This window comes from Cupressus sempervirens, chromosome 7, assembly GCF_028749045.1.
Source record: "Cupressus sempervirens isolate cs-2001-9-10 chromosome 7, ASM2874904v1, whole genome shotgun sequence".
NCBI classification, from domain to species: Eukaryota; Viridiplantae; Streptophyta; class Pinopsida; order Cupressales; family Cupressaceae; genus Cupressus; species Cupressus sempervirens.
Window position 1 is genome coordinate 497,786,942 of NC_143124.1, and position 18,386 is coordinate 497,805,327.

Genomic DNA, 18,386 nt, shown 5'->3' on the forward strand with positions numbered 1-18,386 from the left:
TTTTTTATTTTTTATTTTTTAATTAAAAGGAGGGCCAGTCGGCGGCTACGCATTGGCCCCCGCAATCTCCTTTACGCTACTAGAAAATGTTACAAATAATTCCAAGGCAATAGATTAATTTTATTGGGAATACAGAGATGTAAGCATAAAATTTGTCTGCTTGATGTATGCACATGTCTCTCTACACGTTATAAAGATCCTTAAAAATCTTTGATTTTATTGGATTCCCTCAAATTGTGTTTAATTAGTGGTGGCAGATATAAATTTCATAAGGATGATGAATTTGCATTGTAAGTTGCCTCTAACGATATTTTATCATGTTACAAGCATTGTGTATTATGCAAAATGATCAAATTAAAATGGAAAATTTATCTTCTTTACTTAGTGGTCAATTTTGTTTCATTATTTTATTCTAGTTTTTATTCAAAATAACCAAACAATTCTAATTATAAGTATCATTAAAAAAAAAACTAATATATAAATTTGTCAAAATAAATTAATCATTGGTAACATTAACTAAATTTGTTCTGTTATTTTCCTTTAGTTTTTATTCAAAATAACCAAACTTTTCTAATTATAAGTATCATTAGAAAAAAACTAATATACAAATTTGTCAAAATAAATTAATCATTGGTAAGATTTACCAAATTTTAAATTACAACAAAAGTGATTAAGATTGTCTATTTTGAAATAAAACTTTTATTTAGTTAAAAACTATAATTAATGGTAGACAAAAAATGAAAACTATATAAGTGATTATGTTAAGACAAGTAAAATCTAAACAATAATCTTTTTTTCATGTTTTTAGGTGGAATCTAGAAGTGTTTGTATTCTAATTTAGCATGGGAGATGTTATACAAGTTGTTAAATCAAATTATTTTTTTCTTCAAATTGAAAACACATTGATTTTTTTACATTTTTTTTTGCTCTTTTCTAACCTATAGATCATGAAGAACAAATGTTGAAAATTTCAACAAAATTTGTCGTGTTTGTCAAATGTACATTTTGCCTAGAAGATAGCCTCTTGTTTTTTGGGACAACATTTTTATTTGATTTCATGTACTAATTGTAATTTTTATTCCTCTTTCATAAAATTGCTTCTTTATGTAATTTTTGTTTTCTTGTTTTAGAGGTTGTTGTCTTAGGTGAAATTCACTCAATAATACTTCCAATATGTTAATGTTTTGGGAAAAAGTATAATGTTTATAAAAAAGCGAGATTTGCTATCCAAAGATTGAATAATTTTATACCTTACTCAATTTTAACACTACATCAATACTAAAATTAAGAATAACTATGAATATAGTTGTCAATAATCATATATAAAAAAAAGTTGTTTTATCAAACATTTGAATTTGTTAAGATAAATTTTACCTTAGTTTTTTTTATATAAAATGATTTTAAGACAACTTATTCAAATGAGCATCAAATTTGAATGTTTTAGATAATCATATCTCTAAAAATATTTACTATAAATATAATTTGAAATTTGAGAAATAAAGATAAGTTTATATTTTTAATCTTATTTAAAAACTAAAGTTATTACTATTTAATTTAAAATATAAATTAATGAAAAATATATTAAAATAGTTCCAAACAAAATATAAAACTAATAAAATATGCATTGTTTTCCTCTCTAATCCTAAATTTGAATACAATGCGATCCGTTAGTGCCCATATTTTCCAAATAAAGTACCTTTCTTTTTTAATTTGTATGTTTTTAAAATAAAAACTTAAGTTCATCAGAAAACAAGTTAACCATTCTGACAACATTTTTCCGTCACGCGAGAAATACCGAGCAATGTGGGTAGAAGTACCGAGACTTTTTCAATACCGAAGTGTCGGCACGAGCTGCCAACTAGCAAAATGTGAAACACTGTGTGCAGTTGTCAAACACATCTTCTTTACCCGACGGATAAATTTCTGTCAACGATAGATGTTGAGTGGGAGAGAAGGAATGAATTTGACAGCAGAAAAGTGTGAAACAGTAGTTTTTGTCAGTTTCGACTCATGCATTCCTGGTGGGGATGCGCCTCCCTTTTTTTTAATTACTCTCAAATCAATCCAGTTGGCAATGACACTCCCCAAATACTCATTCAATCATTAGATTGTAATCCCAAGATGGCTACTTGACATAGCAATCAAGCTCACCTCTAGGTCAAGCTCTCAATCTTCCAGTTTATATGCTTCCTGTTTTTCTTTGAGGTTGTATCGAGGTTGAGGTGAAGATCCTTGTGGATGTGTGTTTCTCAAGTTGAAATCCAGGAGGCTCAACAATGAAAGACACCGCGCTTCTGGATTCTGCTGTGTTTCAGCTCACTCCTACAAGAACAAGGTAAGCATCCATCATCACATTGTACCCAGATTGTGAATCAAACAGAAATGCGTGAGACCAGATTAGAGTAACAGTAATTTCTGATCTGTGTGAGCTCATTGTCGCCATCGTCAATTACACTAATTGCTTTACAAACTGTAGCTCCTTACAGAATACTGATGCATTCAATTAAGTGGGTTCTGAGTTGCGTAGAGAAGATGGACATAAGAATGACAACGATTGTAGAGAAACTGTGAATTGCTGGCCTAGGAGACTGGCGGGGATAATGGGTGCCTTGCAGAGGATGCCTATATGGTTGTGCTTAAGGATTCATTAATATAAGGGGATCTAATTGTGCAGAGCAAAGATGGGGCACTTAGTTATTTAAAATCAGTTGCAGTGCTAAGTGGACTAGATTGAAACAACATTTACTTCTAGTTTGCCTCTACAATGCTCAGTGAGTTGCCGCAAGGACGGAGCTGTAGATCTAATGCTCTGTATCCAAACCCAAAAAGCCTTGCTGTATAATAGGGAATTGCAAATATTCTGGAGTCTAAACTCAGGCAGGAATGGATGATTAAGCTCACGTAGAGCTGGAAACCAACAGTACCTTCAAACACCTCTTTACTAGAAATACTTATGACTTTATGCACAAGAGGAGAAAAGCCACCGACTGGTGCAGTGCATTTTCCCATCCCTAATTCTAAAGCATAAAGTCCCCTCTATAAATTTAAATGGCAACTATCGTAGTTCCATTCTATTTATGCATGATATCATGGGTGGAAAGTATGCCATAATTTTTCTACTAATTAGCAGTTCTGCTGTTTTTCCTCAAATTCTGAAAATAAAGCTCTAAGATCTCGTGGTCTTGGGCCTTCCATGAGTTCCTTGATTCATCTTTCTACATCATGATTCAAGTAATGGGCTGAGTTAAGGATATAGTAGTAATGGTGGTCACTTGAATGAGATGTTAGTTTGATTTTTAGGATTAAGAATCCATATACATGTAGAGATCTGTTATGGAATAGAGTATAGAAAGTTAAATTATTGAGGATTGCAAAGTTAATCGTTTTAGTAAATTTGTCTTGAATTAGCTGTGTTGTATAATGCGTCTGTATTTAGAGGATTTTTGCAGTGCATGATGTTGGGGCTGATTTTGATAGGTGTGAACTCCTTATATTGAGTGGTGGGGTTACTGAGAAGTTGGCATCTGGACTTCTAAAGCCATTTCTGTTGCATCTCAAGACGGCTGAGGAGCAAATTGAAAAGGGTGGCTATTCCATTGTGTTGGAAGTTGCTAGTGGAGATAAAAAATCATGGTTTACTAAGGGCACACTTCAAAGGTATGTGAGCCTTCCTGTAGTTTCCAGAAACCAATTCTTAATGCTGATTGAAGTGAAGAAAAGAAAGATGCTACTTTAATTATGTTGGTTTGGTGAAGAAATTACAATTATTGCGGATCTGTGCATTTGAGTAATACACAGCTTTCGATGCAACTGAACCAATCAATTTATTGACAATGCCTTCAATTGTAAATTGTAATCTGTAATAGGTTTGTTAGGTTTGTGAGCACCCCAGAGATTCTTGAGAGAATTACAACAATCGAAGTTGAAATTATACAGATTGATGAATCTATTAGTGTCCAATGTAATGAAGCTTTTTTTGGGGTGAGCATTTCAAGTACTTCTATTACTCTCTCTGGTGCACTTCGTCTTTCATGTACAAAAAATAATGCAGCTAATACTAATCTTTCTGCAGGTTGTTGATAAACCACCTAAATCCAATGCAAACAGTTCCACAGAAGGTATGCATGTACTGATAGGTCCAAATGGCAAGTGTGTACATTAGCATAATAAGTGACTTGTAGACCATATTTCTGCAGTTTCCTTTCTGCATTGCCTCTTTGCTGTTGTTTCTTTTCATCTTTGGCCATTTGCTCATTTGAGTTTCCCATTCATTCTGTCTTCAATTCGGAGTTTTGAGGCGATGATGGTTCCATCATAAACTGTTTCCATTTTTTACTAGCCATTTCATTTTTCCGTCCACATTTGGCTGGTCACTAGGATCATTTTAGTAATGCTATGAAATTTAACAGAGGCTTACCTTGATTGATTTGTTCACTTTGCCCTTAACAGAGGCAGTAGACTGTTGTTGTAATTTGTTATGAGTTGTAATTTAATATAAAATCCAGGGTCTGTTTTCCATTTGAAAGATTAATTGTGTCAGAAGGAATTGATGTTATGAACATTGTGTGGTAGACATACCATGCCCTTGTGATGAATTTCTATCACAGATTACTTAGAGATCATTATCTAAAACCACTTACTATTGGGTTACTTTCTAAAGTTATTTCTAATAGTCAGTTATGGATACCGTGTCATTGTCACTTACCAAACTGAGAACTTGTATAAGAATTCACTTTTTATTCCCTGATGTGTTATACCGGCTTTTGTTTGCATTCGACCCTTTTAATTTGGAAGCCAAGAAAATCATGCTTTTCATTTTGTGGGGCTAGGAAATGTAGGCTTTTTGATATTTTATTTTCATAATTCAGGTCTAGACATTTAATGAGGGAGTCACATATTACTTCTTTAAACAGTAATTAAGAAGTCACCGAAGAGCTCAATTGTCAGTCCATTAGCCTAAAGCTTCTGGCAGCTTTAACTCCTCAGCAGCATAAAAATTATGTAAGAGCTTGTGTGCTTTTTGGAATAAAACTTAGGTAGTCAATATTATAGAAACGGAGAATGAACATGAATAAATGCATAAATATCAATTCCTTGATGTAAGATTGATGAACCTTGTAGATGTCATGTAGCTCAGATATCTAACTTTAGGATGGTTTGGAAAGTAGCCTTCACAATCATAGGTCACTTGAATTTGATATGCATTAGAGTGTAGAGATGTTTATTCTCGAGTCAAAGCTTCATGAAGTTGTCAGGATGTATAGTTCAATCACTTCTGGTTTCAAATGCAAGTGACTGAACTCCAATCCATAGTAATTGGTGATAAACTTCAAACTTTTTTATTTACAAGAGAAACATATAATAAGGTGTACATAGAAGGATTTTGATGGCTTATGCTACTAAGTTTGTTCTACATTGTTGAATATGAATATGTTGACAATGTCAAGATGTGCTAGCACTCTGTCCGCACTTTTGTCAACATGAACAGGAAAGTCATGGCTAAAGAGTATGTATGAAACAAATAGCAGTCCAGGATGAATAACCCAAACAAATTAAAAAATAACTAATCCATTTCCTTGCAAGCAATAGCTAAACTTAAGCTACCACTTGCAAGATATAATATAGACTTTTTCAGACAGTTGGCATATGAATGACTCATTTTTATTTGGATAACAATTAAAAATTCTCAACAATTCACTTCTTTGCTTTTACCTACCAACATGGAAAAATCTCTCCTGAGCACCAGTTTTTCATGCCATCTAGTTGTCAGCTTCTTTATCAATAATTTTGTATTTTTTTACTGAACTTGTCTTTCTGGATGCAATCAGCATATTCCTCTAATGCTACTACTTTTTATTGATGATGGAATCGGCATCTTGTTCTTCATTCTGTTCAAGTCTAATAAATCATATATTAATCTTTTCAGGTATTGCTATCTCCAGGTGTTTAGTCTAGGTTTTAAACTAGTTATCTGTGAATTGGAGATTGTAATAGGTTCTTCCATGCCTTTGGTCTACTAAAATGTGACTCTTATAATTTTTTGTTTCTGGATTGACAAACTTAAAAATTTCACAATCACAATATTTGATTCATAACAACATATTATACAATTAATGTACATTGTCAAATACAGGGATTTTTTCAGAGTATATCTGCTTGCCACTATTGTATGCTCTGAAAAACAATCGTTCTCTCTAATTGTAAATGTTGTTGTGCAGATCAAGTTCCAAGTTGATAAGATTGGCTTGATGACTGTGCATTTGTTCATTGCCCATGAAAGTGCCTTAGCACAGCTTTCCAGGTCCTAACTGATAGCACTAGTTCACAGCACCATTAGTGATAGCTTGGTTGACCCAACTTGCTTGCATTGCTGTGAATGAGTAGCATTTTCAGCATTAGGTAATGACTAGTTTAAAAATAGAACTGCTGTAATCTCCAAGGAGTGATTCCAATCTCACATTAGAGATAATGAGCATCAGCAATGCTGGCACAATCTACTTTGGGAGACATGCATAATAATGAAATGACCTGCCAGCCCCCAGCAGTTTAATCCCTACATCTGAATGCGACTCCATGTGAATTCCAACTTTTGATTTTGCCTAGCTATCTTGATAACCCCTTTTGGCGGAATTATTTTGATGGTTATGCTTCTAGTGGTCTTTTGGGAGTTTGAGCATATTCTTGATTATGGCTATGTTATGATAGTGTCTTCATTGGAAGGGAATTGTTTCTAGGTTTCTTGATATCTATTTCTTGATGTGACAATTATTCGTAAGCATGAACTTTGTTCATTTCTTTCTCATAGTTACTACTTATGTCTCATTATGTTGTTATAAATTCTTCCTTTTCACTACATCTAATAAGCGATGCTCTGCCAAGTTTCTGGAATAGAAACGAGGGGACAGTGGGATGCATTTTAGTTGTGGATTTTTTGAGGCCATTTTTGGGTGCGGCAGGGAACACTGAAAGGGGTTGGCTGTACAAAAATAGGAGAATATTCTATCAACCTTGAACATCCAAATAACTTGTGTAAGCAATGAGCTTATGTCACTTCTCTCAAAATTGTTGTAGTTGACACAAGCAACAAGTTCTTGACTTTGTATTGAGTTTGGAAAGGAGGCTGCCTCAACAATGCTGAAATGCTTACCGTTATATGCTGCAAACCTGCACTTCTGTGACTGAAAAATCAACATAAAATTGTTGTTTTCAGTGAAAGTAAATCAGGGATAGGTTCAAATGGAGTTTGAAATCCTAGGCATGATTTTGCCTATTTTTTGTCTCCTGTTATTCTACCAATTGGAATGGCTGACAACTTCTTTCAAATCATGCAAAGTTAACCTTAACAATATGCGACTGTCATAAACCATTAGAGAGCTTGAAAATCTGTTGTTTTGCTAATTAGGATCTCTTATTTGGTGCCGAGGGTGGTGTAGTGACCCACAAAAGAACAGAAAAATATTTTTAAATATATTTTTTGGTCCCCTTTGTATCAAAAAAATTGAATGCAGTTGGAAGGGGATGACTAGTTGTCCCTGGGACAGTCAGGGGACATCATTGACATTTCCAACTGTCTTCGGGATGGTTCCAAGAAGTCCATATACTCACAGGATGTTAAGGCCAAAACATTTTGTTTGGGGATGGTGGGGAAAAGTTTCCAAGGCATTCCTAAGTACCCCAAACATCCCTGCCACAGGGAAGTGTCTAAAGTTGCCAGGGATGAATCCCTTGTGAACATAGCTAATAGGTTGTAATCTTGCTTGTACTGTACCAACAGCGCTGTATGTGATAATATTTGATGTATCTAGATATAAGTGTAGAAGGTATTTGTACTTCTTGCTGTTAGTTTCTTGGTTATCCATCATATGTCTTGTTCCATCATTAGCATTTAGTAATTTTAGTAAAGATACTAAAGAGCTTCATAAGGGTTTAATATTGGGAGTTGTTACTACCATCTTCAGAGCCATGTTATTGAATTGGAGATGTTGCATTCACCTCAATCTTATTGAATTGGAGATTTTATCCTATATTCTACATTTATCAATCATATTTCAGTGATTTCAGCAAGTATGTCAATATTGCTGTCATTGATTTGTCAAGTTCTTTACGTCTATATGTAGGCAATGTGTGTGATAATTATTGTCGAAACATGTCACTAATTTATGAGCTGTTGTAATAAATTGATATAAACTTTCAACCAGTTACAGAAATACCTCTCTTTGAAACTTTTCTGTTAATCTCTTATTTGATATGATGGTTTGTGTGAACTTGGACAGGCAAAAATATTACGGTTGATCTAAACCTCGAGAGATCAATTGTTCCTTTTAAGGTATGTTCAATGTACATGATGATTTTATAATTTGCATGAAAGTCTGTATCTACATGTTCTATTACCAATGCATAAGTAGCCAATCCAGTATAACACATACGTGGTTAAGGATTATACACAAGTTTGAGATATGATCAGCTTGTAGCCAATCCAGTTTAACACATGTGGTTAAGGATTATACGCAAGTTTGAGATATGATCAGCTTATAATGTGGGTGTAATCTTATGTCAGCCAAGAAGAGAATTGGCTAATGATACCCAACCTGTTTCAGGAGAAAATTCAAAGTAAGAACTTCAATTCTTTTGCAGATACTATGTAATTTAATGCAAATGCACTTCCCTGCTGATTTTGCTATGATACAATTTTGGGATATGTAACTAATACCATATACACACTTCTTTTTGTCAGAATTCAGCTTTTAAAGATACTGGAGAATCGCAAAATAGTTTTACAGAAGGAACAAGGAATGGCCTATGCACAAGCAACAGCTGCTGGCTTTGATAATGAACACATGGCTGATCTAGTGTCATTTGCAGAGTACTTTGGAGCTCTTCGTTTGAGGTACTGTTAAATGAATATCGATGAATTCTATTGCAAAGATAGGAAAATTTTTTAAAACTACGAGGGGTAAAAATTTGTTCAATCAGAGAAAGAGAAACAAAGCTAGAAGGGCCACACTCCCAACATAGAAATGAACATAACACAACCCCATCAATTTCCACTAATTGATCCAACAAATGGGACATCTTTGGAGATAACTGCCCCCTATCTACTATATTCCAACCGTGCACATGATGAGAAGCTCATTTGGCCAAGCAATCTACAACTTGATTCCACTCTCTAGGAATGTGACTAAAAGTAAAAATTCCAAGGAGCCACACAACCCAATAATCTGTCTGACTACAACTGCTAAGTGCCAACTAACACCATCCAACTTCCACTCGTTCAGCAAAGTCATCACCATGTGAAAGTCTGACTCACAAATAATCCTTGTCCAACCAAGAACGCAACTATGCATTAAGTCAAGAGAAAAGTGTACCATGCACCATTTGTGCGATTTTTTTTTGACTAAAAGAGGGGTAAAAACTTATTAAAACAAAATGAGATACAAGGGGGAGAGCTCAGCTGTGAGCTCTATCCCTACTAACAAGATCATTGAATTCAGTAGTTAATTGATGGGGTAATTGCCCCATATCCATAATATTTCAAGCTTGCACATGATCAGAAGCCCATTTAGCCAAACAATCAGCAACTCCATTCCATTCCCAAGGAATGTAAGTAAAATGAATAGACTCCAGAGATCTACTCAAGAGGAGAATCTGATTCAGAACTGAAGCCAGGTGCCAACTAACATGCACGAGTGCCTTCGAAGTAAGAAGGTTCACAACCACTTGGGAGTCAGACTCACAAATAATCCCGCGCCATTCTCTCATGCAACATTGTTCCACAGCATGTAAAATTGCTAGAGCCTCCATAAGATTGTTAGTATGACTACCCTTATGCACCGAAAAAAGAAATTGGACTCACTAGAGCCGCATGTGTGCAATTTTTTAATTGTTTATTACAATACATTATATATTATGAATTCACAACTATTCTGATTGGAAGCAAATATTTTTCCTGTGGGCGTTGTAAATGCATCTTGAAATTGAGAAATTCACTGGTTGCATTTGCAACAGAAAATCATGTTTGAATATCATGGAGATGTACAAGAGAAAACATGAGGCTGGACTTTGGTTGGAGGAAATGGAAATGTCAGCCATGGAGGATAATTCTGCTTTATCTGAGGTATCCTTTGCGGGAGCTTCAGAGTTTATGCTGAGCAGTAACTCTGTTGGTCAGACTAAAATTCATGCTGCCAGTGATGACCCAAGTTATATAAATGAATTGAAACAAACAGCAGCCATGCAAGGTCCAAATGGAAACTACATAAACTCAAGTCAAAATAGAGGTATGTGGCTTGCCCTTTTTATGCATTGTGAATGAGATCCTTTTAGCTAATCACTCATTAATCACAATGGTTTTTTAACAAGCAGATAATGGAATATCCACATCAGCACAGGTTCCTATGAGGATAGCTGGAGGGAATGAAAATATTCAACAGCCTGTAATGCCTGTATGGTCGGGTCAGCCTCCTCAATATGTCCAGAATTTCCAATCTCATATGGTTGGGTCTGGACCTTCAGTGCAAGGTTTTCATGGGCTTCCAGTTCAAGGAATTCAAATTGGTTCTCCATATTATCAAAGTTATTCTGGAAATTCATACTGGCCACAATACAATCCTCTATTCCATCCAACCCAAAGGTCAGAATCTAGTGGCATGTCTACTGATGTGGGAAGCCCAGGAAGTCCGAGATCTGCCCTACAATCTCAAGGCTTGACAGACCAAGGCAGACATTCTGAGCTTGATGAAGAATGTGAAATTCGGCCTCCAAAGACCTCAAACAGAAGATCCTCTAATCGGTCAGGTAATAAGCACTCTGGCATGGTTGTTATTCGAAATATCAACTATATTACATCAAAGGAACATGATGGGATATCAGAAAAATCAGAGCCTGAGAGTGATAGTGATGATGAAATTGTAATTGATCTTTCTGAGATCAAACAGAAGAATGATGGAGGATTTTCAAGGAAAAAGGGGTCTCATAACAAATTTTCTGAAAGCAATAATTCTAGTGATAAAAATGGGAATTGTGAAGAGAACACAGACAATGGAGGTGAAGATGACAATTTGAGCTGGCAAGTCTTCCAGACATGCTTACTAAAAGACAGTGAATCATCACAAGATAAACCAAAGATTGACAGCAGAAGTGCTATTCATGCAAATCAACAAGCTTCAGTTGAACCTGAAATGGATGTGGAAATCAAAGAACATATAATCACAGATAACTCTGATATGCAAGCCATTTTTGAACTAGAAGCTAAACATGGTGAGTCAGGAATCCGGAGTAGTATGTCAAAGGAACCATGGCTGCTACCGCAAAGGGGTTATGCAACCTGGGATGAAAAGCATGCTGTAATAGGTGCCGAGAGAGAAAAATCACCAATTCAAAAGAAACCAGCTATAGATGACTCATTTATAATTTCTGAACAACACAGTGAAATAAAATTAGATCAAACAGTTCGACAATGGGATACAGGTGACAATATTGAGCACACAATTAGCAGGAAAGATGATCGTTTGCACCAAGGGATACAACATGGACAATATTTAGTGGATGATTCTTTCATGGTTTCAGCCAGATCTGTACCACAAGAGCAGGCTAATATTCAATGGAAGACGGAGATAAATATGGACTCTGAGCTTCCACCCATTGTTAAAGGAGATGGTTCTTCCAATGATGTCCCCAAAATCAAGTCTGAAACTGCAGTTAGCTGGGAACCAGCTGATTTGTTAATGGTGCCAGAGAGAAATACTGAAAGAGATTCTTTAGGTCAATCATGGCATCCTGCCATTAATAATGATATCCAGGAACTAGTCAACATTGTTGATCAAAAGTATCCCAACGCAGACCTGAATGGCAATGTGGGCGACAAAATTATTCTCAAAGAACTTCCTGAAACAAAAAGCAAGGAAGAACAGTCGAAAGAAGCTGAAGAAGCTTTAGCAAAGAGGAAAGGTAGCACAACTACACGGAGTGGAAAGAAAACAAGACCAAGTCCATTGGCTGAAGCACAATTACGCGCTGAAAAGTTACGCGCCTTTAAAGCTACCTTACTAAAGACCAAAAAAGAGAAGGTATCTTTTTATTTCCATCTCATAATTTCCTTCTGTAAAATATGTAGTGCAATTGAAGGTCAACAGCCAGTTTGTTCTAGCTATGTTTTGTTGTTCATTTTCTTTCAATATCGTTTTCCTTATGAAGGCATTGGAATGTATATTGCTAACAAGCTCTGTGTTGGATGGTTAAATGTATTCAGGAAGAGGAGGATAGGAAACGGATTGAAGATCTAAAGATGCAGAGGCAGAAAAGAATTGCTGGAAGAACAAATTCAATTGGAAGTAAATCAACACCTAACAGTCAAAACTCAAAGCAGCAAGTAGGAAAGCCTAAGACAACAGGGAAGTTATCATCAAGTATGCAAAAAGACAGAGGTTCTAATAATCTTAGTACTGTACATTCTCTCCCTCGTCCAGTCAAAAAGATTTCCACTGAAGCAATCAATAGATTGAGTTCACATAAATCAAAGGCATCTGGGGACAGTCTTCGTCGGTCTGTTTCTGCTCGGGTGGTGCTCAGAAAAGAAAGTTCTAATGTCTCCAAACAAGTACGATCAGTTGTTCAAACAAAACAGATTCCACCCAACATCAAGAGTAATAGTAACCAACTTGTTCAAAATAAAAAAGAAAACAAAGAAAATGGCAGTATGTCTAATTTCAAGAAGAGCAACAACCAAGGTTTGAATCTTCAGCAAGGCACAGAAGCTGGCGACTGTAAAACCAATGGGACCTTGTCGAGTTCAACTCCTTCAGATAACCCTGATTTGAAGAAAAAGTCAGTTGTAGCAAGAAAAAGTACACAATCAACAGATACAACAGAGGGTTCCCAAGAGCATCATCAAGATTTGAATAAGAAGGTAGGAAAGCAAGCCCTTCCCGGCAGAGGAGAAATTACTATGGATAATGGTGTTGAGAATCCTAAGTCCATAAAAAGCATGGATGGCCATGCTTCAAGTATAAATAATAACAATTTTGGATTACAAACTCAAGGAAATCCTCAGGTTATGAAATCAGACTCCTCCAAGGTGACAGAAATAAAATACCATGAAAAAATTTCTGTACAGGATCATGATTCCAGAGTGAAAGAAGATAAAACAAGCAATTCAGGGCATTTTGCCACTCAAAAATCTACCTTTACTGATGTTAAACATCCAGGAGGGAATAAACAGTTGACACCAGAAGGTCTAGTAGATGATGGTTTTGAAATTATTAAAGTCTCTGAAGCTTATACAAATTCACTGACCGAGGTGGCTAAATCAGTTTCCCCCAATTCCAAGCAATTAAATCAACAAGGAAGCTTCAAAATTTTATCTTTTGCACTGGAAAGACATAATCCCAAGGAAGATGTTAAAGTGCCAAATGCCCCCATCTCTAATGATTCACCTTCCGAAAGTTTCAAGTTCTGTACTTCCAATGTACCTGCCACACCTGAGAATGATATTCTTACTGAAGAATTGTTTACTCCAAGATTAAATACTTTTGGATCTAACGAGCCTTCTGTCATTTCTTCTACTCCTCCAAGTGCAAGTCCAGATTTACAGAGCATACACAAGTCTTCATCAGAAAAAACTCCTGTAGCTGATGATGGTAAATCAGATCCATTGAATTCACGTAAAAGATGGGGGAACTCAGAGAACAGTGCCAAAGGTTTGAAAAGATTTCTGATGTTTGGCCGAAAGCCACGAAATTCTATGTCCCCATCTCCAGATGTAGTATCATCCATGGCAACAACACAAGTATAAAAGAAGAGTAGCTATATTATAAATGAAATGTCAGGAAATGAGGTGGAGAATGAAGGTATAATTCTACCCTTTTTAGACAATCAAGCAAGTGGAACATTTCATAGTATATCTACTGGTGCTTGCTTAATCTTAATTTAGGATTTTCTCAGGATCGATAAATTGTTACTTAACTACATTTTCATGTGCTATTTTATTTGAAACAAGAAAGAAATAGGAGGAAATTGAATTGAATTTTGTTGACAATTGAGGCAATTAGGAATGAAAAACAAGGGTAACAACTATCCTCAACCTAGACCTGCAATAGTAGTTGCAACTTTATACTATTTTTCCCAACTCATCAATGAGATGAGAAAATTGGTTCACTATCCTTAGTAAAACGAGGAAGAAGAAAATCAGAAATGCTCTGACTGCAATTACAGATTCTTGTTAATCACAATAGCCAAAGAAACTAGAAACCGTCATTTTAAAATAATAGCTGCATTTTCTCCAATATAGCCCCTACCAAGTTACCAATTGAATGCAGCTTCATTATAAATATTTGTAATACTGTAAATTACCGTAATGTGTTCATCTAATCAGCACTTTTACAACTCTAAAATGCTAGAAGATCTGTGCATGGGTAGTTTGATTGTCCTGTTACAAGTTGGTTTTTCTTCAAAAACTTTTGAGTTACTAGCAGTGTAACACTAGTACTGGGGGATGTCCGGACGGTGGGACACTAGGACAGGTTTGCAGGGGGAATAGACCTCAATTTTGGAATGGTGCGGGATGACCAAGGGATCGCGGTGAGGGGATGGTCGGGCAAGGAGGGGTGTTCTATACTATACATATAGAACTTGAAATGCTAGTAATGAAATGATGTTTAACGTACGAAACTGAAACATTTGAACATAGCAAAATCGTAACATGAACTAGAACCATTGAAAATTTAATACAGCAACATAGTACATACTCAATAGTAACATTCAAAAATAAAAAATAAAATAGAAATTCCAGTACTTGTCCTAGTCGTGACATTGTTGCAGATTGGAAGAGGTGGAGGTACTTGGGTACTCGAAGTACCTGATGCGGGAAGCTCTTGGGGATGGGTACTTCAAGGTTTGGAGTTTCACTAGTTACTAGCCAAGTATGTAGAGTTTGTGTGTATAGCAGCCATTTGTATGCCCTAAAGAAGTTGACATAATATTTAACCGAGTCCATATATATGCCTTCTATGCATATATATATATATATATATATATATATATATATATATATATATATATATCTGTGTGTGTGTGTGTTTGACTGTGACGTATCAGACATCTCTAACAATCCACTTTTTCTTTTGAAATTCCTAAACAATTAAGCTTACTTTGTGTCTCCACTTATGGTCGTCTCTCTCTCACAACTGCTTGACCTTCAAAAAGATTATAATCATCATCTTAAACCAATATGCAGGAACTATGTCCCATAATTACAAGAGCCCTTGATATACAAGAATGGAGTGCATAATCTGAAACAGCATGCTGAATAATGTTGGTTTCCAAAGATTTCACCTTAGCATTCATTTCTGCCTGCATTTGCAACTTATCTTCCACCTTCTTTCAAGAGTCCTTTTGTTTGAATTGTTTGCTTCTAGGCATTGAAAACCTTCCATTTTATTTCAAACCCTTTTCTGCTTTCATGGATGTCATTACTTACACCTTAGCAATAGAGACCCAAGAGGATGGGGTGCTTGATGTATCTGATTGGCCTTTTGTAAGTAGAGGAGTTGCATAGAAGAGCGAGAGATTCCTAGGGGGTGTTTTTGTTAACATGAATGCTGATGATATTCCTATGGGGGAGTATCCTAGCATTATTGGAGCATTAGGGAGATTGTTAGCATGACTGTGTGTTGCATTTATGACTATGTTTGTCATTGATGTCAACATACTAATGATTCCGTGAAGATTGATAGAGAAACAAATACAGATAGAGACTGTACGACTCGAGTATTGAAGATGAGATCAAGTGAAGTTGAGGACATGTTCAACAGAGTGTCCTGATAACATGGCTAAGAGTGCATGTAGCAAGTCGAATATTGGTAGCAGTTATTCGAGATTTACTGAAGACATTTTGCATACAAAGTTCTTGAGAAGTGGTTTCTAGTAATCATCTCCTAACAAGGATAGAATTTGGTTAACCGCAGTTAGACGAAAGTAGAAGATATCCTGATGATGACGTTAGTGAGTGCACAAAGTCTGAAGTAGCATGTGTGAAAGATTTGTAAAGACTGTGAGCCTACAGTACTATGTAATTATGAAAGGATGTATTGTAGCATGTATTGTTTTATCTCAATGATGTCCCTATTGTAATTGTAATTGGGAAAGCCTCAAGACCAACTCAATGAATTAATTTGAGGACTTGGTATAAACGAAAGTTATTTTCCTTGTGATAAAGTGTGAATTGAAGTATGAGATGCTTTTGAAATAGAAAGTGACTATAAGTGCGAGTTACATGTGAGTAAGCGATTGAAGGGATTATTGTGATGCGAGTTTGTGGATCTGGTATTGAGATCTGAGAAGTATTTGGTGCAGCGGAGACACAATGAATAAGCACAGTGACTATATTTGGCAAAGAGTGCTAGTGAACAATTGATCAAATGCTATTGTTATGAAAGGAATAATACAAAGGCCAGTTGGACAATGAGTTCGGTGGTCTTGCCCCTGAAGCTATTTGGACAACGGGTCCTTTTACCTTCCATAACTCCTAACAAGGTTGGAATCTTCTCATAGTGATTTAGAGTCTCCTAACAGGGACTAATATGTATTGAATGTTTTTGAAATAACCCCGACAGGATTATTGCTTCTTAGACACCAAAATACTAAAACTTCAAACACTTGGCTTGCAGTAGAAACTTTGGGTAGTGTCTCCAAGTTATAACAACAGTTCCAGTATGTAGAGAGATATATTTAACAACAGCAATGTTCAGTAAATCTGATTACAATCTGCTACTTATGTCTTCGACTGTTTCATTCATGCTAATTGCAGATTACAATACAGGGCTAACTGTAACTGTATCGATCCGTAGACTCTTCTTTGCACTAAGGGTTTTAGCAAAACTGAGCATGCAGCTGGTAATTGCTATTCCTGTTGCATGAAATGATCATTGATACAATCCCTTCCCTTAATCAGCCCGCTTCATTATATAATCGATGCCATGTACCCTTTTTAATCTGCCGAATGGTGCAAATAAGAGTTGGTAACCTTCCCTGTTCACAAAGTGAGTATAAATAATGATGTCCAAACTACTGCGCGGATCCGTGCAGTCGACTATCACCACGACTTTGCTGTTGAATCCCAACTTTTCGGGCCCGTCCTCCTCCTGGCTTCAGCGGAAGTAATTGTTGATCAATCTTGATTAAACTTGACCCGAAATAAATGTCCGATCTAAGCTCGTTGCTGGTCGGATGGTCTGGAGGAGCAAGAGCAGAATGAAAGTTGGTATGATGACTCTGTCCAGAATGAACGCAGACTTCTCCACAAGCAAAACCCACCTTGAAAATGTTCAAACGCTACCATAGAATGAATCGGTAGACTCTTAAATGCATACAAATTCAGATATATTTAGTGCAATGAGATTGGACCCTTGGCAACAGCTAATAAATTCTTCAATCAACTCCGAATTTCCCACAATTCACATTAACTTTAGAGTTACCACCCATTTCATTCGTTCTGCCGATAACAAATCCAGACTGCGTCCTTTTGCTGTCGCCGTAGATGCAGGATTATACACTGGAAAAAGTCCGTTGATATTCCAGGGCTGTTGGGAGAAACCCGAATCAAAAGCGTGGGACTCGACCTCCGTTTTTCGGCTGAGGGTGTGCGGACAGGAGGACGGGTTTTCTTAAAAAGTTTCGCTGATTGTCTCCGATCTGTGCCTACACTTCTCTCGGCTCGTACTGCGTTTTTTAATTCCTTAATATCCGCTCACTAATGCTATTCTGGCCCGAGTGCAATCACCAGTTCCGCAGGCGTCTTAGGTGCCCTTGATGACAGTAATCTCCATAAACAGGGAACCCGTAATGCTAGGTTGCAAAGGAGTTTTCAAGATAGCCGTCGGGCCATTCAATGCCGCATTCAGCCTTGCGTAGCAAACCCTCCTCTTGGAGCGGAAAATACCAAGCTGGGAGAAAGATCTTCAATAATCTTCAAGACTCTTTGTACGAATTGAAATTGATATCAGTCTCTAGAAGCATTAAATCTGAACCACAGAAATTGGCCTTAAGCCACATATAATCGCTCTGAGGAAATGACTGAATGTCACCTCCAATCTGCAATAATTCGGATGATATTTCACACCCTCAAAATTGCGTACCAATTGAGAGTTATCGTTCTCAATGGCCAGTTGTGACAATTGTAGAAACCCTAGGTTCCACAATGCACCCGTGATTGAATCACAATTTGAAATCGAAAGAGAGATAAACAACTGCCTGATTCGAATGGAGCCCTGGGGTGCCTATTTATTCTTTTCTCTCCACCTTCTCCAGAGACTTCTAGAACAATTTTGATCTTATCTCTTAAGTGACTTTATTAAATATTTTATAATCCAAGTCATTTTATTAAATTAATTAAA

The 18,386-nt window shown here is 36.3% G+C and overlaps 1 protein-coding gene across 1 annotated transcript in view; it reads left to right on the forward strand.

Moving 5' to 3' along the window:
- The first annotated feature begins 1,841 nt into the window (after positions 1-1,841).
- Positions 1,842-18,386, forward strand: part of LOC149547719 (COP1-interacting protein 7-like) — a 30,976-nt gene continuing 14,431 nt past the window's right edge. Inside the window, exons 1-10 of the mRNA XM_089791790.1 lie at positions 1,842-2,335; positions 3,478-3,657; positions 3,867-3,981; positions 4,073-4,118; positions 8,274-8,326; positions 8,558-8,610; positions 8,735-8,887; positions 10,006-10,277; positions 10,363-12,065; positions 12,248-13,844. Coding sequence (XP_089647916.1) covers positions 2,277-2,335; positions 3,478-3,657; positions 3,867-3,981; positions 4,073-4,118; positions 8,274-8,326; positions 8,558-8,610; positions 8,735-8,887; positions 10,006-10,277; positions 10,363-12,065; positions 12,248-13,789 — 4,176 coding nt within the window. The 5' untranslated portion in view covers positions 1,842-2,276 and the 3' untranslated portion in view covers positions 13,790-13,844. The remainder of the gene's footprint in view (positions 2,336-3,477; positions 3,658-3,866; positions 3,982-4,072; positions 4,119-8,273; positions 8,327-8,557; positions 8,611-8,734; positions 8,888-10,005; positions 10,278-10,362; positions 12,066-12,247; positions 13,845-18,386) is intronic.